Source organism: Bradysia coprophila, unplaced genomic scaffold (genome assembly GCF_014529535.1).
Source record: "Bradysia coprophila strain Holo2 unplaced genomic scaffold, BU_Bcop_v1 contig_232, whole genome shotgun sequence".
NCBI lineage: Eukaryota > Metazoa > Arthropoda > Insecta > Diptera > Sciaridae > Bradysia > Bradysia coprophila.
The window spans coordinates 4,039,353-4,065,598 of record NW_023503493.1 but is presented as its reverse complement, the minus strand read 5'-3'; the positions used below and the strand labels follow the sequence as shown (position 1 = coordinate 4,065,598).

Genomic DNA, 26,246 nt, shown 5'->3' with positions numbered 1-26,246 from the left:
AAAAAAAGAAAAAAAAAAGAAATTAAATTGCCACAATAAACACATAAAAATAATATTTCAACATTTTCCCGTTGAACGAAAAACGCGTTCAAAACACACAATCGATTGTAATAACGCAGCTATGAATTTTCTCTCGTACAACATCTCTCATAAAATACGCACTTAAATCAAGAGTTCGTGTTTTTGAATTTAAATAACCAATATTCCATACACACACTGTACACCCCGAAAGTTGTGTGCAGAAATTCAGATATATAAATTCGAGAAAGGAAAAAAAAACGCGCCGAACTTCCATATGTAAATAAACACCAAAAAATCCACTTTTTTGCTTTTCTTTCTTTCATTTTTTTTTACTTTCGTCTTTTTGTTAAAGTAAAAGTATAAATGTTTAATGGAGGGTGCTCCTTTATTTTGTTTGTTTCTTTAACTTTCGTTTTTTTTTCTTTCTTCAATTCTGTTCACTGTTCAGCTGTAGGAAGCACTTTTGCAATGTGTAATATCAAACGCAGAAAAGCATTTTATGCGAAAATACATATCGACATTTATGGTTCGTGTTTATTGATATGTAGCTACACGACTATATACTTTAAAATAATTGATCCATAAGCTTTTTCCTTCTTCTGATCTGGTAAATAAAAATGTTTTAAAGAATATTTCAATGAGCGTGTAAGCGTGCAGTCTGGGGCGGTTTGTTGTTTGTACATTGGTGAACTCACGCAAATATATACGTAGCAGCAGATTACATTGGATGCTGCGAAAGTAATTCATTGCATGAGGCAACAATTTTGTGAGAAAAGCAAACTCGAAAGTGTGTTTTTTGAGCGTGTAGTTGTATAATTCTACATTTGTCGAGAAAACAGTTTCCGGCGCAGAATGCTCGAAAAACTCACGAAGAATTAATGAAGTTTGTAGCAGTATCCAATGGAATCTAGTCTATTGCTTGACCAAATTCACCTAAAATGAACCGAAAATATTCGTCATATAATGGATCATTTTCACAGTGGGCAAACTGGTATGTTATGGTCAACTTTCGCATGGGGTACGCAATAAAATGATTCACGAATGATTTTTTGGTTTGATAAGATATGCAGTTCAAAAATACCATTTCTCATCAGACCATGGTCTATCGAACACTATACCAATTTGCACACGAATAAGTCTAGCAAATTATAATTGAAATGACATTTCAATTTGTTCCTAAATTCAACCACTCGTGGCTAGTGTGTGGCTTGTTTTTACGCTGGGATTAGATTTAATGTTCATATACTCAATGCACTACATTTGGACAAACTGATCGTTTACGCATTATGATACTGATGGATGGACTTATACGATATTATTTCACTGTATTTACATCGATGGATTTACATAAACCAGCGATCTACAGAAATTGAAATTGAAACATTTTACTGGACCAAATAATATTAAAGCTACAAGTGCAGAGCCCTATGTTCACGTGAAGTTTACATGACAACTGTAACTAAACAATACAAATTCAAACGAAACAATAAAACAATAAATTTACTTAAATAGTCGAGGAATGCTTCCAACTAAATTTCGAAAGTTTCAGTAGAGTTGCTACGCCTAGACGTATACCATCAATTTATTGTACGATTGAAAATTAGGGTGGATTGATTCTTACCAACTTTGGAGTTTCGAAACCCCAGTCCGAAACTAAAGTTTAAATGTAATAGATTTTCGTAGAGTTCTATTATTCCCTTGACTGAAAGTCATGGGTCTTACGGATGATAAACACCCTAAAATGTTTGTCACACAAAGTCATGGGTCTTACGGATGATAAACACCCTAAAATGTTTGTCACACAATGATCACTACTATGATTGAAAATGCATGAATGTATGACCAAAAACCTTAAATACAGAAAATGTTTGTCACACTTTGATGATTCGTTGATAACACGATAACTTGAGTAATTTTCAACGGATTTTTAAAAACTCTTTTTTAATCGACGGGGAATTGAATTGCTGAGGCTAAGTTCGAAGATGGGTCGTAACAGGCTGGTGATCTTAGAGATATTCCCAAAAGAATTTTTGTATCGTCCCGTGATATCATCGTGTTATTTGTTCAGTAATTCTTAATGGTCCACAAAAGACAATTATCCCACTAAGAAAGACACTTTTGGGTTAAGCTCGTTAATGGAATATACTGGAGTAATATTCTAGGATTTATTCCAAAATTTTGTGTGTGTAATATCTTTATATCGATGATAAGAAAAAAAACAAGGCATCAGAACAGTCGGAGCGTTTGCTGCGACTTAGCCCCGTACAACCCGTAATCCTATTTCGTCCGCAACCATGATACGTCCGTAGCCCTAATAAGCCCGGAACCCTAATACGTCTACAACCCTCTAATGCGTCTGTTACCAAAATGCAAGTCAAGTTGCGCATTGTCAAATTTACTGAAACTGTTCATTTTTAAAATTGCGCATAGCGCAATTACGAAAGCCCGTACGAAGTACCTTTCAAATAAAACCAATAAAACCAAAAAACACATAGGAACGACCTCTGAGCCTTCCCAACAAGCCCACGTTGCATCTTACCCAAAAACAATGTTCAGCAACTTTGTTCTACTCGTCAATACCTTTCATTTGATATATCACAAGCAGCTATTGCGTGCGTATTTCGGTAGATATCGTCGAAAGACTGAAAAACACCTATAAGGCCCTAGCTCTGGAGGGGCCCTACCATGCCCATTTTCGAACTTGACCTTACTTTTGTCGATACCAATCGGGGAAAAAAAGAATTTTGAAAAAAGGTTGTGATTTACTCAAGCTAGAGGGGTCACGGACGGACGGACGGACGGACGGACATTTTTTTTATTGCGGATTCGTCATCTATGAACATAACCAAATGCTTTGCCCTTACTGTCTGCTTCCAATTCGACGTGTTACAAACGGCATATTAATCTTATAAGCCCCCAGTACTTCGTACGGGGCTAATAAAGTTTGGACGAGTGTGAACTTTGCTAAGTTCACACGAGTTTCATTTTTATTCAATATGTAAGCAAGAAATTCTTTCCAGGGTCTGCTAGAAGACAATAAAACTTAAGAGACATCGATGCTTAGCTAAAATTGTAGCCTACATTTGCGTATTTCGTGCTGCCTTTTTGATGGTATCTTTTCATCAGAATCCTTTTTTCAAAACACACGACCGCAATAACGACCACGAATGTATTAGCTTTCAACAGAAAGTAGATTTGGTTGTAGTCACTTGACCAGTTCTGAAAAAAGTGACCAGTGTAACGAAATTTTCATAAACTGCTCAGTTTTCTCAGGGTTAGTCAAACTGCTACAACCAAATCTATTTTATGTTGAAAGCTAACACATTCGTGGTCGTTATTGCGGTCGTATACATACTTGAAAAATGAATCTGGTGGAAATATATCACCAAAAGACAGTATTTAAAAATCACCCAAATGTATACTTTTCACACTTTTCAGCAAATCATCGATGCCTTTTAAGTACTGAAAATACGTATGAGCCAGTATATGGTCAAGTGCTGGAATTTCTCATATACGTGTTTTGTATCGAAAGTAGGGTACACATACCCTGGTATACTTTTATATACTTATTAGAGTGATTTTTTTTTGCTCGGATTACAAAAATCTTCTTGAGAAAAGTAGTCAGTCAGTCAAGGGATCTGACCCATCCAAAAGATGGGGCCTGGTATTTATAGTACATTTCGTCGTTAAATTGCTAACGTCAGCTCCCTACTTTTGTGAACCAACTTCACAGCTATGACATTTCATGGATATTTTACCAGAGTTAACTTTGGCGCCTCTGGCCAAATCAGCTAAAAATTCTTTTGTTCTACTGTCAATTTTGACACTATACGTCGCCAATAGATACGTCGCTTTCTAAATGGCCAGTGTTTTATAGTTTGGATAACCCAAAGGCCCAGTAAATTAAATGAGATCGGGTTCGGGTGAAAAATGAGGGATGCGTTCACTGACTTAACATTTTTGTATGCAACATCAGTCAAAGTCCCCTGGATAATCTTGTATAATTCCTCAACTTAAACCATCTATAGACCTTCTAAGTTCGAAAAAAGACTAGATGGTCTAGAGAGATGAATCGACAGTTGACAGCTGTAATCGGTTCGCTTTTCATTATTTTCGTTCACTTTAGTTGAATACAAAGTAAAAAGTGAACGAAAGTGATCAAAATCGAACCGCTGTAAAGCTGTCAACTGTCAATTCATCCCTCCAGACCATCTAGTCCTTGTTCGAAGTTAAAAGGTCTATTGTGAGCTAAAGAAACCGTACAGAAAATTCGAATCGGTAATGGCGATGAGTTTGTAAGATTATTTTGTTGGCTGCAAGTCTGAACTTGATATTGATCGACCTAAGGAGCCGAGGCTCCCTATTGTCAACGCACTCCAACAACATGCGAAGGAACAGATTTTGTTAACTGTCATTTGGCGTTTTATTTTCTATGGAACGTCCGTAACGCAGTGTGCTTATGCCAATGTAAATACCTGAATTTATATGAGAATTTTGGACTACAATGTGTCGTGGAGGAGGCCCCTTATTTAAATTCTGTTTTTTTGCCTGTTCTTAGAGCGCGTTGCTTTTGTACATTTTCTAAGTTTTCTTCCGATTTCTAAGTTCGTCGACTGTAACGAAATGCAGATCGGAAACTAAAGTTCGCAAACGAAAGAGATTTTTGTACAAATCTATAGGTTTGTTCCAAGTAACTGTAAACACGAACTTTGACAACCCGAAGAACGACAATTTCATCCATAGCAACGTCGCTTACGTGATATTTCATACAAATCGACCAACGTCGCCTACGCGATTTACACAGAGGTATTATTGAGGTTATGGTTATATGGATGAAATTTGACAATTCATATGGCCTTGGAACAAACCTATTACATTTCGTCAAAAGACTACTATTGTTAACGCACCAGTTTGTGTGAACCAACTTCACTACTATGATGGTTCATGGATCTTTACCAGAATGAAGTTATTTGCACCAGAAAACAGAGCCCAAAAAATGAATTACTGGAAATAAAAATTGTGGCGCCGTAAGTTTCCCATCCGTAACCAAAAACACATCCCGCACCACAACTCGAGTTTTATCAAAAGAAGAAAAATTTAATTGAATAATGGAACGGACTTGACGATTAATTCTCTCTATTGACGTCGTTTTGCATACGCTTAACCAATTACTGGTGGGCTTGTTATCCACTCAATCCACACGAAAAAAAAGGTCCAACCTGAACGCAGTAAAATTTTCAATTTCTTAACAAAATTAGCATTACCCCAAAAACGAAATCACGCATAAATATTAATATTTTATACGTGATTTAACCGCTTCAAAAGATTTCTCGGTCTCTTTTTTTCTTCTTCTTCTTTTTCTTTGCTTTCGGAAAATCTGCTATTTCAAAAGATGATAAATTAGAATGTTAGTCTTTGCGGTAAAGCGTAATGTAAAACGATGTACGGTTCATTAAATTTATTTAATTCGTTTTATGCTTTGACCAATTTGGTTTTATAATGTTATATACTGACTTAGGTTATGTTGCGGGCGAAAACTTATGTAACATTCGCTGTGTGTGTGTGTAGATGGTACATGTATTTCTGAATGGAATATTATGTCCCAAATGAATTGAACTTAATGAACATGGAGCGTTACGTTTTCTTAGAAAATTATCTTTATGGAAAATTTACAATATACACCAAACAACCAAGGTTCTGCTATAAAAATACGGTGTCCCTCAACTGAAATAAACTTTCTCTTTTGTGGGTAGCAATAAATGACTCTTGATATAAATGTATGGTCCACGAAAGTGTTTCACCACAGATAACCCCAATCACGCAAATTTGAGTAATAATTTGGAATGCACAAATCGGTAAAAATTATCGCAAACTCATCAGAGGTGCGGGAAAACAGTAAAAGTATACTTTTCAAAGACTTCTAAACATTCAAATTGTGACAACAACAACTGTTACGTCGCTAACTATTTCCAATTTACAACAATTATTATCTGAAGATCGTAAGAAAATTACACAAAAAAGGAAATCCGCTGTTTCCCTGACGCCTGATCCACGAACCAAATTTTCAAGCACCACAGATTTTCTGATTATTCTAGTCAATATCTGCCGTTTGACATATAGCACATCAATCCTGAAAGGCTGAAGATAACAAGCGAAAGCACACAAAACGGGTTGACTCCTGGCACAGTGGCTATTGATCTACGAGCCTGATAGTCAACACATTAAAAGTTTTAATTTATAGTTTTCTATAGTCTCTCGAACACGCTCAGGCCAATATCTACTTGTTACGTCTCGGGCGAAACTTTAACATTGTGTGTGCTTTAAACGCCTTCAGTGCCATCCAATACAATTTGCCTGAAACTTTGTTTAACATATGGTAAATGTGTCCACTGGTGCCATTGGTGCCACGGAAGCATTTGAATCACTTCTTGTGGAGTCGTCGTAAAGTATGATCAAATTGGTATCATCAAATAAGCCAATTTTGTATATAAGATCGAAACCTAAGTTTTCTCAATTGTCACCCGCTTGCCCTGCCCACCCCAATCACAGGTTCATTTTCCATCACCGGAAACATCAACGGCTGTAGAATAAATCAATTCAGAATAAATCGTGATCGAGAAATAGTAATTCGGACAAAATTGAAAAGTCTTTGAATGGTACACTTTTCCTGTTTTCCCGCACTTCCCAGGGAGTTCGAAGTGCTAAATTATTAAAAGTCTTGATGTAGAATACAATTCCCTAATGCTAATCGAAATAATTCTACACTGTCCTAACAAAGAACATGCGATTGTACTGGTTCGACAGCTCGGCAGGTCATTAATGTAAAGAGGGAACAAAACAGGGCCGAGAACAGATCATTGGAGGATCCCAATCCCATTCATCAATGGTGCAGAGTAATGGGTACCGATACATAGACGCTGAAAGCGATCACAGAGATAGTCCTACAAAACTGACGGCAGTTCACGAAACACGAAATTTTCGACGACAGCTTCAGACGAAGTCGAAAGTGATTCAGAGAGTCAAACGCCTTCGAGAAATCCAGCAACATCAGAAGCACGAGACGCTACTTCTCACAGAACTTAAGTATCTCGTCAGATACGTGCAATAGCGCAGTAGTCGTGCTGTGACGCTTCCAAAATCCGGACTAAAAATTCCTAAATTCCCGAATTAAAAGACATTGTATTCCTGCCCTCTGCCGGAAAACAATTTTGTCAATCGCAATTTATCAATTTCAATCCAAACCATGCGCGTAATATATATATGGGCTCGGGTATTATGTAATTAGCAGAGTGTCCATACTATTATTGTGTCGAGTAACACAGTGGAGCATATACGGTGTTTAAGTAGAGCGAGATGGAAAATTAACTCGGGGTCTGCTGTCATCGATAATACAACAGAATCTGACAGCAGACCCCGAGATGGAACAAAAGAGTGTTATGATGAAAGACAAAGATATATTTTGACAAGTAAATACCCCAAGACAACTTATAAAATAGACTAGCGTTCGGTCCTCTCGCTCTGATCATAACAGTCTATAGGTTGTCGTTTCGCCATCTCTTTCACTTAAACACTCTATAGGTTTGTTCCAAATAACTGTAAACCCGAATTTTGACAACACGAAGGACGACGATTTCATCCTTTCATCCGCAGAGATGAACATAATCTAAACGTCAACAAATTTCTTTGTAAATTTTTCGTTAAAATTTTCGTCAACCTGAAAGTTGAGGTTAGGTTGCCTTCTGTGGATGAAATTTGACATTTCGTAATTGGAACAAACCTATGGACTGAGGTAATTTAGTCATAAGAGAATCGTTGAATTGAAACCATCTGAACATTTATTTCTTTTTGGCTTACCATATATATTCGCTGCATTGAGCAATTACTTTATCAGCATTTTTCTCGATTAACGATTGAATGCCCATCTTCATACCGACAGATACCTTCGTCACCTTCGCTTGACTTTGTAGATTTTCCAAAATGACGAGCCCCTTTTTAAGCTGTTCTCTAGCGGTTTTAATCGATTCAACTGCATTTGTGCCATGAACACGTAGCCCTTGGAAGAATTTTCTTAAATCGTCGATGCTCCGTGATAAGTCTGGAATCGATTTGACTTCGTCATAGATAGAAAGATTAAGTGCAACCGGTGGGACGATAATTGAAGTCCATTGATTCCTCCTGACTCTGTCTTCTTCCGCTTCTAATGTTTTGCTCCCTTCTGCGTAATCCAGTTCCAACTGATTGTCCAATTGTAACAGTTTTCCGGTGAAGCTTTCAAAGTCTCCGATGCACAAGTTTATGTGTTCCAAGGCCTTACCAAATAATTCCACACCACTATCAAGAACATAGAGTAGAAGTACTTTTTGTCGCTCTGCTTTTTCTGTATCTACGCCATCCTTGAATAATTCCTTATACGCATCAAGCATATGAATTGATAGACCGCACCATTCAAACATCGATTGAATTGCTTCGTTATGTTGTTGTTCACTATTCAGCATCGATGTCATGATACTACCAACGAGTTGTCCAGACTTTTCCGAATATCGTCCAATTCCCGGCTGTAATGAAATTGCTGATTCATTTACTAAACTCCAATTGACGTTAATCTTGAACGCTTCGAGAATTCCGCTTGCAGTTTCCATGGATTTTGCGGCCAATTCATGATCGTCTTCGTCAGAATCCTGTGCATTTAGGGAAGCAGCCAGCAACATTCCAATTGTGCAGAGCCAAACCAATTTCATTTTTAACATTTGAAAATAGGATCCGTCCGTTGTAAAGCGTTTAAATTCCAAACTGAATAAATTCTTAGATGTAGCAGCGCTGCTTTCAAACTTTCCAACTGTCGGGATAGATTTGATCACACGTTATGATTGGTAACTGATAAATGCCTTTGACCCAACAGGACCATATGCATGGTATTTATGCGCAACAAATTTCCTACTTCTCTGCCATACTTACCAAGCGAGCTTACTAAATTTAGAATTCTCACCGAGGGGTAAATCACTTATTTATTCCATCGTGAAGGTCCACTTTAAACATTCCAGTCATGGTACCTTTCACATAAACTGTTATGACATGGAAATGTTTTGAAGAAATTGCGGAAGCTGACGAAACACTTACATCAAACAATTTCTACTTTCATAGATGGTAAAGAGGTCGTACAGTAATTATTCGTGAAGTTTAACCAGCGTTTGACAGTTCTGACAGTTTTACAATATCTGGCTCTTATTCTTTAAAAACAACGGAAATATCAACGTTTGGATGTTAATTCTCGTATAAAAATTTGAAACATCGGATTCGACCGCTGTTTTATGCAACCCTTTCTACAATACCTCTGGACTGGATGCACAAAAAATGTGTTTCTTCCCACAATTGCATTGATGTGAGAATTGATTTACCCCTCAAATCTTACAATTATCATCATAAGCTGCCTTCAAAAACATTCTTTAAACTGGCCGCAAAATAAGATTGCACATTCTGTGTGGATTAACTGTTTTGTTTGTTCCACACGTCCCACAGCGCTTTCAAAGCAGATACATTAACGACAATAATCACGTATTACCAACCATGTAATACCAACTACTCAAATACCGAACGAAACCAAGGCAAAATACTACAAATCAAGTTTAGTTTTTAGACCCGCACGAAGTACTGGGGTCTTATAGGTTTGTGCATACGATTGTAACACGTCGAATTGGACTCCCTGACTAAGGGGAAACCTATTGTGGTTGTCCAGAGATGCCAAATCAGTGAAAAAAAATGTCCGTCTGTCTGCACGATAACTTGAGTAGAACACATTCGATTTCTAAAATTCTTTTTTTTCCCGTTTGGTAATATCAAAAGAGAGGCTAAGTTCGAACCCCTCCCGAAGATATCTCCGGACATTTAAACGTTAAACTTGTAAGTGATACACAGGGTGATACATCAAATGAAAGATATTTACAATACCATTCGACAAAAAAAATACCAATCAGGGAAAAATCAGTTTATGAAGTTATGTTCTCCGGAGCGTGAGCTAGGTCTCTTGGAGTGAGCTCCTATCTGGCTACTCGGCCGTACAGTGAACTTGGAGTATTTTGTCAATATCTCGAGTAAATTTTGACCGAATTTCATGAATTTTTTTTGTTTAAAGGTATTAACGAATGTAAAGCGTCAGTGCTATTTCCGGTCTCCTAACAAAATGGCTGTCTGCGGCCATATTGGATTTTAGTAAAATTAAAATATATTGGGAAAAATGGTACTTAAAGAGTTTCTGTTAACAGAGAAGTAATTGGTTATGTGTGTGGGGTACTTCAGGCATTCAGTACCAGACTGGATCGAAAAAGCCCATCGGGGGCTTCATGCAACTCAATTTTAAAAGGCCCACAATTTAAAAATTCTCATACAAAAATCCAAAAGGCCCATCGGGAATCCCCCGAATTCACCGTATGACCAGTCCGGGCCTGCAGGCATTCCATATATGGACATCTATATATAACTATATACAGCTATATTGAGCTATATACATGCATATAGAGCTATATACACTCGCGGAATTTTGAAAACCGACACATTTTCTGTTTCGTGGTTTACTGGTTTTTTGTGTATTTTGCAAGTCTTTTTATTTATATGAAGTAATCAGAAACTCAAGTAAAACACAGAAACAGAAAATGTGTCGATTTTCAAAATTCCGCGAGTGTAATAGCATATTCATCTGTGAAATGTTTATTTATAGTAAAATATAGGTAATTATGGCGCTATATAGCTGTTTAAATATGAATGTATGAAATTTGACTTCGTACGGGGCTGTCGATATTGCCTCCGGCAATTTATTTGTGTGTAATAACAAGGCAAAGAGTGATTTTAAAGGGCGAATAGCTTTTCAGTAGAGAAGAGTATCAAGTAAGAGATATAAAGAGTTTCACACTAAAGACTTTTGATACGAATAGGTGTTTCGTACGGGTCGGCGTTAGCTATGTTTTTATTATTATTGTATTTGTGCAACTGTCAACCAACTCTGCTGATGTAGTTTCAAAATATTTTCATCGACCTTCAGTAATTTAAATAAAACAACGGTGCAACCAATACCCTCTCTAGCAACCAAACTATAAAAAATACCACTGCAAGAGTAATGGGGACGTTTGACAGTACAGCAAAGTTGGATGAAATTTTTTATATTATTTCTAATGATGTATAAATGATATTTATTGTTTGATGGAAATACACTGTCAATTTCTGTTGGTACATAAAAAATACACAACACAGTGCATGCTATTTGACACCGGTGTCGAATAGCCATACAACACAGGGCATGCTATTTGACACCGGTGTCGAATAGCCACACAACACAGTGTATGCTATTTGACACCGGTGTCGAATAGCCCAACAACACAGTACATGCTAATTGACACCAGACGCACTCATTTGTTTGGTTTTAAATATACGCAATGGTTAAAATTACTATTAAATGTGAAATTCAAATATTGATGTCAATAGGTTGTGGTTTCCGCAATGTTGGTATTTCGTGTAAGAAGGTCAAGAGGGGTCGATATTAGTAACGATGATAAATTGACATATTAGCTAAAAATTGTTGGTGCTCTGAACGTTGGAGATCCGTTGTTGTTGTTCTCTTTTCAAATAATTACATTCTGAATTTCTAATTGGAGTTTCCGACAATTGTAAAAAATATTCTCAGTGTATAGAGAAAACTGAAAATTAAAAATCAAAGAATAAAACAATTTTGCACTCAAGAAATAGCGAAATCATATTGGTTCCCCGTCTGATGATTGTTCTAAACCTGGATCGAAATATAGCGAAATTATAATTTTGACTAATGGTTAGTTAAAGTAACTAGAACTGGTACAATAATTATCAGAAATCGTAAACCGTATTGGAATGAAATTAAATTTGAAAAGAAAAATTTGGTTCACGGGTGGGGACCGAACCCACAACCTTCAACTTGCCGGGAGACAGTAAATGTTCGTATGTACGGAAAGCGACAGCGTTACATGTTGAGTATGTGTGTGTTGTAGAAAAGTTCGACAATTGATCAGCTTGTGTGCAACACACGATATGAGCTGTGACGTAGCATTTGAAAGAACGGTTCAAAATTAGAGTTGAAAAGAAGATGTCCACGGTGGCCCAATGGATAGAGCATCAGCCCGGCAAGTTGAAGGTTGTGGGTTCGGTCCCCACCCGTGAACCAAATTTTTCTTTTCAAATTTAATTTCATTCCAATACGGTTTACGATTTCCGAAATTATAAATTCACAACCAGATCCAAATCATCAGTGAAATAATGAAACATACCAAAACATCTTCAATGCCAGGCTCAACCCGTAATTCCCAACATTTATTATTTTCAATGCATATCAGTCTTACAGTTCCAACAAAATAACGAATTCTAAGAATTTAAAATTTTTTTCGCAATTCCGGTCCATAATCATCACCTTTCCATGCATCCATTTAATGTCGTTTTGAAGGTACTTATTTCACTGTATTCCCGGACACAGTGCAATATGAACTTTTTTTTCGCACGCAGTGCGATACCAACTTTTTTTCGCACGCTAAAGAATCTATTACCTTCAACGAAGGCTAAATTTTTATAAACGGCTATAGAGTCAAGGCTGTATACTTTGGGGAGGTCACGCAGATGCAGATACGCGGGTTACACACCACGTTTTATACAAAAAATTCACTACGCCATACAAATTTAATTTTGGTGAATTTGTTTGTATGGAAAAGGTGTGTTCCCGCATATCTAATAAAATGGCGGTCTGCGTGACCTCCCCAAAGTATACAGCCTTGTATAGAGTCACACAATTATACCGAACGTATTGTTGAAGCGTATATACTAAGCATTGACTACTCGATTTCATTCAACGCGTTACATCACATTGCAATGTGTATTATAATGCAGCCTTCTTGATCGTTCATGACCCAAAATCACATAAATTCTTGTCAGGTTTAAATTTTTATTCCTTAAAAGTATGTGGTCTAAAACTAGGATCCCATATGCTTGTGTTTCTGATCTTATATTAAAAATAATTTAATGAGTAAAGTCTGTTAAAATTAGAAGCTATACTGTATCTGTTCTTAATGATTAGGTCTCTCCTATAAAGTTACGCTAGAAATGTTAAAATTTGACGCCAATGTGATTTAGATATCTTTTTATCACAATTTCAAAAATGCAATGCGAAGATATGCATCTGAAAAAGTGAGAGAAATCAAAAATGGTGGTTTGATGAACTTTGCGAAGTGTTAAAAAAACTCAAATACTTTATCTACAGCTAGGGAAAAGCACTTATTAAACAAATAAAGTTTTCGTTTCTAGTTAACCTGTGATTTTTTTAGAAAACAAAATATATAGTCTAGATTAGCCAGACAACACAGCTGATGCTATTCGACACCCACCTTTGGGAGCCAGAAATAAATTTCGCGCGCGCGAAATTTATTTCTGGCTCCCAAAGGTGGGTGTCGAATAGCATCAGCTGTGTTGTCTGGCTAATCGACACTAGTGTCAATTAGCATCTACTGTGTTGTGTGGCTAATCGACACCGGATGCAAATAGCACGCACTGTGTTGTCTGGCTATTCGACACCGGTGTCAAATAGCATGCACTGTGTTGATTGGCTATTCGCATCCGGTGTCAAATAGCCACACAACACAGTGCATGCTATTTGACACCGGTGCCGAATAGCATCGGCCTAAAAAATAAGGTGGTAAACATTGGCAGTGTGCGCTGTCACAGAAAATTTTACACTTTTAAAAATAAATTAAATGAAGTATGAGCAGCGATGACCTTTTTTGTGTTGAAAATATTACGTCTACTGTCACCGTTTTGGTGTTCGAAAGTCAATAATTTGTGATTGTGATGCCTTTTTTTGTGTTTTGCTCCGTCAGTTTGGTGTGCAAAAATGAAAGAAAGTTTAAAATTTGTCTTTTTCGTGTGACGTCGATATTGCTTTAAAAAAAAGCGCGGCACGGCAACTCCATTACAAAAAAAAGTCAGTGTCAAATTTGTCAAAATAAGGTGGTATTTTGACTGCGTCAAAACGAAGTTTGGTTGCTAGAGAGGGTATTGGTGCAACGTTTTGATTTTGTATTTGCTGCATACATTTTCTTCGGGAAAATATTTGAATGTGAAGTGAAATAATCAAAATTTAACTAATTCATAAATTAAAGCACAAAAACTGTCTTAAAATTACATCAGATGCACAAGTACAATGACAATGAACAACAACAACGTAAAAAGGCAACACAATTTTTTCAGATGTCTACTCAACTTTTAATAATCGCTTCGCTATTTAGTCCTTAAAAATGCCAGGCTGATTGAAAGCATTGGACTTGGACATATAAAACCAAAAGTGGTCTGATTTGTAGAAGAAATTGCTTAACACTAAAAAGCTAACAACAGTCAGAAATGTGTAAAAAAGTACAACCTGGCTGAGTAGCTCTGTTCTCACGTAGTGCGTAGCAATTACTAAAGAAAGCATCAATGCTAATAGATCAGTATTAAAATTAACTTTGATTTGAAGCATTTTGATTTTGATCCGCTCGGCATTTAAGTAGTCTGTAGAGTAAATTCACAATCGAAAAATGTTTATGTATTGGCATGAATGAAAATGACAGCTACGACTAAATTGAATCAGAGTGAACCAATACATGGTTATTGTCGTTATTGTATTTGTTTTGAAGGTGCTGTGGGACGTGTGGAACTAGAAACTCTTAATCCAAGAAATTATTGCAAACTAATGTAGAGCCCAGTTTACATTCTTTTCAAAACATGTTATCACAACAACGTAAAATTTACACAAATAGAATACCAGCAGCGGAATATTCCAATAATTGTCCAAAAACCTGACCTGTCAATAACATCTTGCATTATTACACAACGTGCATGTTGTTTGATAAAATGTATTTGCGCGACTAATTGCATATATTGCCTGTCCGATTCGGAAAATGGATGTTACATGCATGTTTGTCCCTTACGAAAAACTTTCATTAATTAAAAGATTTTGTTCTGAATTACAACATTTTCTTTGATTGATTCATTTTAATTGAGAAAATTTAGCAACAATTGCAAGTTCGACATTTTGATACAATTTTGACATTTTTTAGACAATGCGAAAAGAGCTGAAAACAAAAGACATTTTTCGTTAGCTTTACATAGCTATCTAAATCAGCGCTTCTGTAACACTCTTCAAGACAAATGTAAAGCTTCTATATACGAGCCGTAGGCATGGAGTGCACTTCTCGTCGCAAAAACAGTTACCAAATGAAGTTGTTCAAACGACACACGAATGAGTTTGCGAGCATGACAAGGTTGTTTCCGCATAAATGAATTTAGCAGCCACCCAATGTATTCTGATTTATTACCTGGCCCATACGAATGTTGATTCTCACAAAGCAATTCACGCAAAATGAACTGAAAATATTCGTCTTGTAATGAATCATTTTTCTCAGGAAAGTGCCATGTATAATTAATTTGCATGAACCCATTCATAAGCTTCTATACAAGATCCACTCAACAGGACACTTTACAACTATTCTCACAACTTTCTCACGAAATATGTTCTTGTTGAACAAATAAAATTGGAACGAGAAGAAAAATATAGATGTCCTTATATGGAATCCCTGAAACCCCACACACATAACAAATTATTTCCATGTTAACAGAAACTATCTAAGTACAAATTTTCCCACTTTATATAGTTTTACTAAAATCCAATATGGCCGCCGGCAGCCATTTTGTTAGGAGACCGGAAATAGTACCGACGCTTTACATTCGTTAATAACTTTCAAACAAAAAAAAAAATCATGAAATTCGGTCAAAATTTACTCGAGATATTGTCAAAATACACCACGTTCACTGTACTTCCGAGTAGCCAGATAAGAGCTCACTCCAAGAGACCTAGCTCACGCTCCGGAGAACATAATTTCATAAAAAATTTTCCCTGATTGGTACTATACGGTCAATACCTATCTAAAAAAGCTAAAACAGACGAAATATGTTCAAATGTGGCCGACCTACAAGCAAAAACTGCTTGCCGCCCTGTGCCTGTTCCACACCAAGGGGTCTAACTCACGAGTCGGTCATCCGATTTCCATAAACTTTTTTTTTGTCGATCAGTATTGTAAGTACCTTTTATTTGACGTATCACTTACAAGTTTAACGTTTAAATGTCCGGAGATATCTTCGAAAAACCGTAAAGCACTTATTGGGCCACAGCTCGGGAGGGGTCGATCCAAAATCACTCATCTTCGAACTTAGCCTGTCTTTTGACATTACCAAACGGGAAAAAAAAGAATTTTCAAAATCGGATGCGTTTTACTCAAGTTATCGTGCAGACAGACGGACAGACGGACAGACGGACATTTTTTTTTCGCGGATTTGGCATCTCTAGACAACCACAATAGGTTTCCCCTTACTCAGGGAGTCCAATTCGACGTGTTACAAACGTATGCGTAAACCTATAAGACCCCAGTACTTCGTACGGGTCTAAAAAGTCTGTGTTTGCATCGCAATCAACAAGCAACCTTGGACTGGAAGCGGTTCTCATCCACCCAGAACTATTTCTAGTTAGGAAGTGTTTCTTTCTCACCAAAAACGGCTATCTAAGCCTACGAACAACTAGAGTAGAATAAATAGTAGTGCCTGTCCCATGAGAAAGTTGATTATCACAAAGCAATTCGCGCAAAATGAACCGGAAGTATTCGTCTTGTGATCAATCATTTTTTTCGGGAAAAGTGTCATGTAATGGTCAACTTTCGCACGTAATCGTAATCGCTCTCTATTAACCGGTCAAATCATTTTTAATGATTACTGATTGCGAAGATTTTTACTAAAAATACTTCAGAGTCTCCGGTCTAGCCTCAGATCATCAACAAATTTTTATCGAATGTGCCGTAATTAACACTTGTACGTTCGGTAGATACCCAATTTTGCGTCCAATTATACGAATTATAATGTCAAACAACAACCATAGAGGAAAACACCAACAAACATCTGCATAGAGAGACAGTGTGAGAGAAAATGTATTGGGATAGACATTGTATGGTGAGCATGAGCGTGTTCACTGAACACTGGCTCAAAAAAGGTTTAACATATGTCATCAAGTGAGCCAGAAAACTATGTGGAAGAAGCGAAGTGAAAATTTCTTATTTTCAATCTCTAGAAATACTTCGATCAAACGAAGTAATAGATTCGACCACTGTCCATAAATCCTAGGCTAATTTGATGAGATGCGAATATAATCCACGCAGAGCTTATACCCAGGTGCATTTAAGATTGAGAAAGAAAACATTCCCATCGAGCGCAGCAAGCTTCATGAATGACCCCTTAATGTTAACGGAAAATTTTAGGTCTCGGTCTCCGCTAATTTAAATTTGAAATTGCTATCGGACCGGTGTATCATAATGTAACTGGTAACATCCGAAAAGTCTAGCCAAATGCTAGGTCATGCATGACAATGATTACTAACTAGGTAGCCATTTAAATATCGCTGTGGCTGGTGTGACTAGAAACATAACGAAATATTCACTTATTGACGATGAATCCAACCAACAATCGGATTGCATTTGGAGCTTTATTCCTGTTCCTGTTGATTGGCAACTTGCAACTGTTCGCTTCACTCAGGCCCGAAACCGTAAATTAGGACGATAGACAAGATTGAGATCCCGTTGAGTAAATTTGAATTGATATTCCAGAGAAATCGATTTCATTTGGATCGCTTAACGTGCTCGATTATTAACCCGAAAGTAGTCAAATCTGTGCGTTGCGATGTCAAATATATCAGCCAAGATAACATGAAAATTGATGTCCAGATATATTTCACTCGACCCATTCGAAATGCATGGATCCATGTAGTATTTTACTATAAGTTCAACGGAATCGTATACAACAAATTTCCCATGGAACATTGGGAAAACGGCTGCGAATTTATCGACGGCAAAAAGGAGAATAATTTTTTTCTGGATTGGCTCGTATCGAAACTGCAACCGTTCACTAATTTCAATCATTCGTGTCCGTACTTAAGTCTTATTATCAAAGCGGACAATTTGTCCGTGCATGAGACATTTGCATTTGATAAGGCAATTTTACCGTCTGGTCGATTTCGGATTGAATTGACATTGACGGATGGAGATCGCCTTCCATTTTTGGAAAACAATCTCTTCGGTACGAATGCCGAACATCACTTTGAGAAGGTCTAGATCAAGGTGGGAAGAAATTGCCGCAGAATTTTTTTGTTTTTCGTTTTTGTGAGTGCAATAACTACCCATGGATGGCTTTATTATATTTTCTTGTAAAATAAATAAAATTTAAAAAGAAAAAAAAATCTGTCAGGACATTGGAGAATCGATACAGTTATCCTACACACATTAAACCTAAAGCTTGTGCAGAATCAGCAACAGCTGAACATCTCCAGCTCCATTTAGTTATCCGTCGAATTGAAATAATTGAACATCGTAATCTCCATTGGTTTAATGATTTATTCAACGCACTTCAAGCTAAAATGATCATGGTCGACAGCTGCCTAATAGAGTATGAACTACCAAGTTTCAGTACCCTATTTAGAGTACTCACGCTTGCTGGAAGTGCATTGATTTAATGTTGCTGGTGGGAAGCATCCGCTCCAGACTCAATTGATTGATTGACAAATTGTTATGAAATGCGTTGTATCCTTTTTACACTTGGATTATTTTCACGGTCAACTACCTTACCGACCTAAAAGCTATATAATTTTGCGTCGAACTCGATTTTTTTCCGAATAAGTTGAAACAACAAGTTTAACTGTAACAACAACTAAACCGTTTCTATGGAAACCCTGTCTATGGAAACCCTGTCTATGAAAACACTGTCTATGGAAACCCTGTCTATAGAAAACCTGTCTATGGAAACCCTGTCTATGGAAACCCTGTCTATGGAAACCCTGTCTATGGAAACCCTGTCTATGGAAACCCTGTCTATGGAAACCCTGTCTATGAAAACACTGTCTATGGAAACCCTGTCTATAGAAAACCTGTCTATGGAAACCCTGTCTATGGAAACCCTGTCTATGGAAACCCTGTCTATGGAAACCCTGTCTATGAAAATACTGTCTATGGAAACCCTGTCTATAGAAAACCTGTCTATGGAAACCCTGTCTATGGAAACCTGTCTATGGAAACCCTGTCTATAGAAAACCTGTCTATGGAAACCCTGTCTATGGAAACCCTGTCTATAGAAAACCTGTCTATGGAAACCCTGTCTATGGAAACCCTGTCTATGGAAACACTGTCTATGGAAACCCTGTCTATGGAAACCCTGTCTATGGAAACCATGTCTATGAAAACCCTGTCTATGGAAACCCTGTCTATGGAAACCCTGTCTATAGAAAGCCTGTCTATGGAAACCCTGTCTATGGAAACCCTGTCTATAGAAAATCTGTCTATGGAAACCCTGTCTATGGAAACCCTGTCTATGAAAACACTGTCTATGGAAACCCTGTCTATAGAAAACCTGTCTATGGAAACCCTGTCTATGGAAACCCTGTCTATGGAAACCCTGTCTATGGAAACCCTGTCTATAGAAAACCTGTCTATGGAAACCCTGTCTATGGAAACCCTGTCTATGGAAACCCTGTCTATAGAAACCCTGTCTATGGAAACCCTGTCTATGGAAACCCTGTCTATGGAAACCCTGTCTATGAAAACCCTGTCTATGAAAACCCTGTCTATGTAAACCCTGTCTATGTAAACCCTGTCTATGTAAACCCTGTCTATGAAAACCCTGTCTACACGGAAAATCCTGATATGCGTGTGAGGAGAGCTATAAGTGGACTTAGCACCCCCATTTTTTGGCATATAGCTGTGTAATGTATATTGCGAAGACTACAGTTAAAATAGCTGTGTAATTTATATTAGAGCTGTGAGCCACATTTCAAATCTATCACGAGAAATAAAAAATTTTCCCAAACTTTCATGAATTTTGCGGTCACCCATCTAAGTACTAACCGCGCCGATTGATGCTTAACCTGAGAATCCGACCATCACATATGCTGCTGATGTGCTAATTTTGCTTGTGCTTTAACATGTTCTTATTTCGAAGCGTTGCTACGGCAATATAAATCCTGCAGCTATATTATGTGGCACACAGCCTGATTCAAGTCTGTAGTTTTTATATTTTACTTTTGTGAGTTGTCACTGCAAGGATTGTTCTAGGTTCTGAAAGAAAGTGAATTGAAACCGCGCGAAGAATCACGAATTCAATTATTTTCTGTGAAATGACGAGTTTGATTTTTACGATTTGGCTAATTAATTAATTCGTTTCTAATGCAGTGAAATTTCGGATATTCTCATTCGTCTGTGTTTCTACGGAATCTGACAATATTGAAAAGGTATTACTATAACCTGATCATCAAGCTTCATTACAATCAGCCAAGATATTTTAGAACAGTTTTTGTTTGTATATTAACATTGAGTCCGACCAGCACGAATCATGACTTGAATGCATGGTCCCATACATTTTCTCATATGCAGCACACAGCTATATTTTTCTTACGTCAAATATGCGTTACACAGCTATTATATAGAGTACACAGCCACAATATGCAGATCTTAGCTATAAAATGTGTCCACGGTGCATAATGTAGCTCTGTAATTCATAATATAGTTGTGTAACTCATATTGCATGTAAATAACCAACATTAACAGAATATGCGTTTAGTAGCTATATTTTTATAAGTCTTGCAGCTATATTATAAAAACTACAGCTATATTATAAGTTACACAGCCTTTATCGAAATTCACGGATTTTCCGTGTATGAAAACCCTGTCTATGAAAACCCTGTCTATGGAAACCCTGTCTACGAAAACCATTGCTTTGGAAACCTTTTCAATGTAAAGTGTTGCCACGGAAACCGCTGTTATCGAAACCGCTGTTATGGAAAGCGTTGCTATAGATACTGCCGACGGAATTCAAGCATTAGAGGTATTCTAAACAGAGTACTGAAAGTCGACAGTGTATCGAACAATTTTTTGCAGTGTAAAAAATCTAGAACAAATTTTCATACAAAATAGTACTCTATTTGGCAATTGTCATTGGAAGCACTTTTGCTTGAAGTGCGTTCAAACTATCGAAAACTAAAGTCACAATACAATTGCAAACGAAACTTACAACTACAAAATTCCTAAAATATTTGAGATCTCAAATGTGGAGCACATCATTGTGCTTCTTCTCCATTCGCAATCAAACCGAAAATAGAAGATATGGTTACAGTTTTCGTACATAGTTTTCATGAAATGGCGGGTATCATTCTAGTGAGAAATCCGTATAATACATAAAACCACAACCACCCACAATGTATGTTCAGTTCGTACACCAGCAGGAGAGTGAATACAATCCACGTTTCTATCATATTTTATACACAATTTACACAAAACACATCATCATAACGCAAGTAAATTTATCACGCAAACAGGAAGTTAATGAAATATAGACTTTTCCCATATATTGAAAAAGAAAAATTGGCCAAGAAAACTTCTCTACTCGGGAATTATATATTATGTTATTAGAAAATCCACACGGAACACTAAAGAAAACCAAACAATGCTGGAACGATACTCGTGTATACCACATATACCATACCATCTATACGAAATCCATATATTCCACAATTTTAGCTGGAATGGCGAGGAAAATATTTTGTGTATGAAATGGATTATTGAAGTTATGTACACACATAAATATGGGTAAAGTGTTATACACGCTGTGTTTTGTCTGTCTGGTTCAACTTATTCCGATGTTGTTGGAATATTCTATGTGTTGATAAACGAAAACAAAGATTTTTTATGAGATCTTTTTAGTATAAAAGCTTGAGTGTTTTTGTTAGAATGATTATTCTCTATGGCAGTGTAATTGGGAAATCACAATGTCATTAAACGACTTATTGAATTAACCTTTCGTAAATGGCATGCACAGCTAAACATTTGATGGAAAATCTATTACTTCTCTGGTTTTTATCATTTACCAGCTAACGGAGAAGAAAGATCGCAAAATTTATTTCATTTCATTTCATTTATTTCATCTTAAAAAAAAATCTGTTTACATGACCTGCGTAACTCTAGTTTGCACTAAACAATTCAAAAGAGCTACTATAAAAAAGTTAACAAAAGTATAAAATCGTAAAAGCATAAAAACAAAAATTAATCACAACTCAAGCTCCACAAATATGGAGCCGAAAAAGGGAAAATGTATCGACGTACGTATGTATTCATTAGTAAAAAGCACATAATTCGACCATGGTAGTTTCATCTAGTAAGTAATTTCAAAGTAAATTAAATCAGGAAAATTTCGTAATCAATTCAACAAGAATGCCTTTAATGAACGACAAAATTGGTTTAGACTGAGAGAATTTCGAATTTGAGGTGGCAGTGCATTAAACAACTTCGGACCAGCGTATAGCAAGCAGCGGCTACCGTACTTTGACGAAACCTTTGGCATCCTGAGCAGATAAGAATACCTAGTACCGTAGCGATTGGAGTTATCAAAAAATCGAACAGAGTGGTGTTTCAGATCATTCACGCAGCAGAAAACGAATTTACAAACAGCCATCTCATACATCTGAGGAACAGTCAACATCTCAGGAAAGTGGTACATGAAAAGTGAATCTGTCGGAAACCGCATTGGCAGTTTGTGAGTTGCTTTAAGTGCTGATCTATGTAGCACTTCGAGCTCACCAATCAACGTCTTCTTGGCCGAGCCCCAAACACCGATGCAATACGTTAAGTGACAATGCACGGTGGACAAATATATCATCCTTAGAACCCTTCTGGGTAAGAAACGTAGTCGCTTGATAATCCCAATCCGACTGGAGATCGTGGAGCTGACGTTAGAGATGTGCTGCTCCCACGTCACAAACTCGTCTAACGTCAGTCCGAGACACTTAACGGACGAATGCACCTTAACTTCCACACCTTCAAAAAACAGAACTGGAAGATCGTCAATTTTGACGCTGGGTTTGCGGAAGTGGACCAATTTCGTCTTCTCCAAGTTTAACGTAAGCTTATTTACACGAAAGTACTCTGCCATAAGAACAAGATCTTCGGAAAGGCCTGACACGTTATCAGAAGCTACTGCCGACGAAATAAACATGTTCGTGTCATCGGCAAATCCAAAGGGGGAGGACTTCATCGGTAGATCAAAGAAGTCGTTAATGAACACCACAAAAAGAAGTGGGGACAGCACACCTCCCTGCGGAACACCTACAGTCACGTCTACGGGCTCACTGTTCACGCCGTTACAAACGGTAAATTGCCTCCGGCCAGTCAGATAACTCCTCACGAAATCTAGGGCGACACCTCTGATACCTGCAAATTCAAGTTTGGCAAGAAGAAGCTCATGAACAACGGTATCAAACGCCTTAGTCAGATCTATGAACAGACCCGAGACAACCCTTCCCTCGTCAATCTCAGCGTTAATCATGCTAATCAGCTCGAACAAGGCAGTATGAGTCCCACTACCATCTCTAAACCCGTACTGCCTCATGTTAAAAAAATCAGATTGCTTAAGAAAGCCATTAATAGCACGGTGGATCACAGTCTCAAGGACCTTGTTGACTGCCGGCAGTACAGATATAGGACGGTAGTTACCGACTTCAGAAGTCAAGCCTTTCTTGTAAATGGGAACGACCTTGGCGAGCTTCAGGTCATCAGGATATGCCCCATGGGCCAAGCACAGATTGAACAAGTCACTCAAAAACGGAGAGATCGATGTGGAGCAACATTTCAAAGAGCCCACTGAAATTTCATCGAAGCCTGGCGACTTGTCAACATTCATCGACATGATTATAGAGCTAACGTCAGGAGCAGTAACCGGCTCGAAAAAAAGCGACAGGGGAGAAACAGTCAGCGTATTAAACTTATTCAAGTCGCCCAGGTTACCACCGGGAATCTCTTCAGCAAGTCTCTTGCCGACATTCGCAAAAAATTCATTAAAAAACCCGGCGACCTTATCTCTTATTTAAACTGGCCTGAGGTAATGTCAGTAAGTAAACTGAGTCTCAATTTCAGTTCAGTTAAAATTTTGTATTGAAATGCAGTTACCGACATTCATTTCATTTATTTTCATGAAAGTAAATCTTTAACAAACGCTTCGCGTAGCTCCAGTTCTAAGGAGCTACATATGGCCGTAGTGAAATAGTCACCATATGAAATCCTAACTAAACTGACCCGAATTCCTCTTCGCTTACACTCTATAGACTGTTATGATAAAGCAAGAATACCGAAGACGAGTGTTAAGTATAACTTGCCTTTGAATATTTTCAAATAAACTTTGACACATTCGTCAAGGCTAGTTGAAATAACTGATCCGAATTTTATTTCCTTCTCATTCGCGGTTTCGCCGTGCTATATAAAAGAACATTACCACCAAGAGTTCATGTCGTCTTTTTGTCGTCGTTGCCGACAAGCCGTTCCCAAACGTTAAGGCCAGATTCGCTTTAATCTATTTCGTGGAAGGTTCACGAATTCCAAAAGCTTATCGTCTGTTCCACTAATTAGCAATTTTACCCATTTTTCTCAGATTATCGAACATTTTCCTTAATTTTCCAGAAAATATTTTTTTGGAAAAAATATGGAAAATATGGGAAAACGTTTTTCCAAAATAACATCAACGCCTATTCATAAAGACGGAAGCAAAAGTGACGTTTCGAATTACAGAGGCATAGCTATTTTACCAACTTTGGGTAAATTGTTCGAATGTCTATTATGCAAGCGCCTGTCAGCCGATTTAGACGGTAAACTGTCTTTAAAGCAACACGGCTTTCTAAAAGGTCGATCGACAACCACCAACCTTTTTGAATTCGTCAACTATGCCATAACCGCCATCGAATCGAGGTCACAAGTCGATGCAGCGTACACTGATATTCAAAAGGCTTTTGATCAGGTTCGGCATAGCTATCTGGTGCGAAAGTTACGTGAATTAGGCTTCCAACCTTGCTTGTTAGACTGGATTCAGACTTACCTCACGGACAGAGTCCAATTTGTCAGAGTTATGCCACAAGGCAGCCACCTTGGGCCACTTTTATTCATTCTATTTTTCAACGACGTGGTCGGTGTATTAAAAAAGGCTAACTGCAGTTTGTTTGCTGATGATCTCAAGATCTTTCATGTGATCACTTGTTTGACGGATGCCCTTGATATGCAAGCTGACGTCAATTCGTTTGCAACGTGGTGCCGTGAGAATCGAATGACGATCAACGTTGGGAAGTGTAAAGCTATGTCATTCTACAGGATCAAGGAACCAGTTGTCTTCGTTTACAACATCAATGGTGCTGACTTAGTGCGAGTGAATCTTGTGACTGACCTCGGTGTACTTTTGGACCCCCAACTTACGTTCAGGCCTCATATTAGTTTGAAAGTCGCCAAGGCGTTCTCCATGTTGGGCTTTTTGAAGAGGATTTGTGCCGAATTCCGGAACGTCAAGTGTCTGGCAAGCATTTATAATGCTCATGTCAGATCACATCTTGAATATTCCTCAGTGATTTGGTCTCCATCCAGCAGCGACATGAGTACCTACATCGAGTCGGTCCAGAAGCGCTTTGTGATCTATGCGCTTAGACGCACGGTTCGAAGGAATCGTAGATATGAGCTTCCACCTTACGACGAACGACGGAAAATCCTGGGTTTGATACGACTTTCCGAAAGACGTAGGAATGCCCGAGTGATGTTCATGTACGACGTGCTTACTGGTAGGGTTCGTGCACCGTCGCTGGTTGAACTCTTTGATTCGTATCGCAATAGGCCGATCCACTCATACAGCTTTCGCTGAACGAACGTCTTTCGTCCTCCTTCGCATAGAACCAGCTACGGGTATAATGAACCAGTCGCAGCGACGTGTAGGGAGTTCGAGAGGTTTGCCGACGTGTACAACGAGAGTGCTTCTCGTGAGATCTTTCGTCGCAGGATAAAACTTGCATCACAGTGATGTCGCAAGTTATTGTGTTTTTGTCAGTTAGATTCAATGTTGCTTTTTAACAATTTTTGTAATCGTTTGACGAATAAATGTTTTCAAATCAAAATCAAAATCAATAACATTTCGGTGGTTTTGTCAAACATTAGTGAATTTTAGACAAAAAGAAAATTCTATTGCCTACCCCATGCGAAAGTGAACTATTACATAGCAGTTTGTCATCTGCGGAAATGATCCATTATATGAAGGAGTATTTTCGGTTCATTTTACGTTGAGTTTCTTTGTGTTAATCAACTGTT

The 26,246-nt window shown here is 37.7% G+C and overlaps 1 protein-coding gene and 1 long non-coding RNA gene across 2 annotated transcripts; both read right to left on the bottom strand.

Annotated features, from left to right (window-relative positions):
* Positions 1–7,871: 7,871 nt before the first annotated feature.
* LOC119077187 (hemolysin E-like) lies at positions 7,872–8,759 on the bottom strand. The gene has a single exon (XM_037184368.1). The coding sequence runs from the start codon at positions 8,757–8,759 to the stop codon at positions 7,872–7,874; it is 888 nt and encodes a 295-aa protein (XP_037040263.1).
* A 2,688-nt stretch (positions 8,760–11,447) lies between these two features.
* LOC119075989 lies at positions 11,448–26,033 on the bottom strand. The gene is made up of 3 exons (XR_005087526.1): positions 25,725–26,033; positions 23,986–23,992; positions 11,448–11,457 (listed from the first exon to the last, which is right to left on the bottom strand). It is a non-coding gene; the product is annotated as an uncharacterized LOC119075989 (long non-coding RNA).
* Between the last annotated feature and the right edge of the window lie 213 nt (positions 26,034–26,246).

Excerpts from the sequence above, each read along its gene's own strand:
- LOC119077187 (XM_037184368.1), bottom strand. The coding sequence starts at position 8,759 with ATGAAATTGGTTTGGCTCTGCACAATTGGAATGTTGCTGGCTGCTTCC.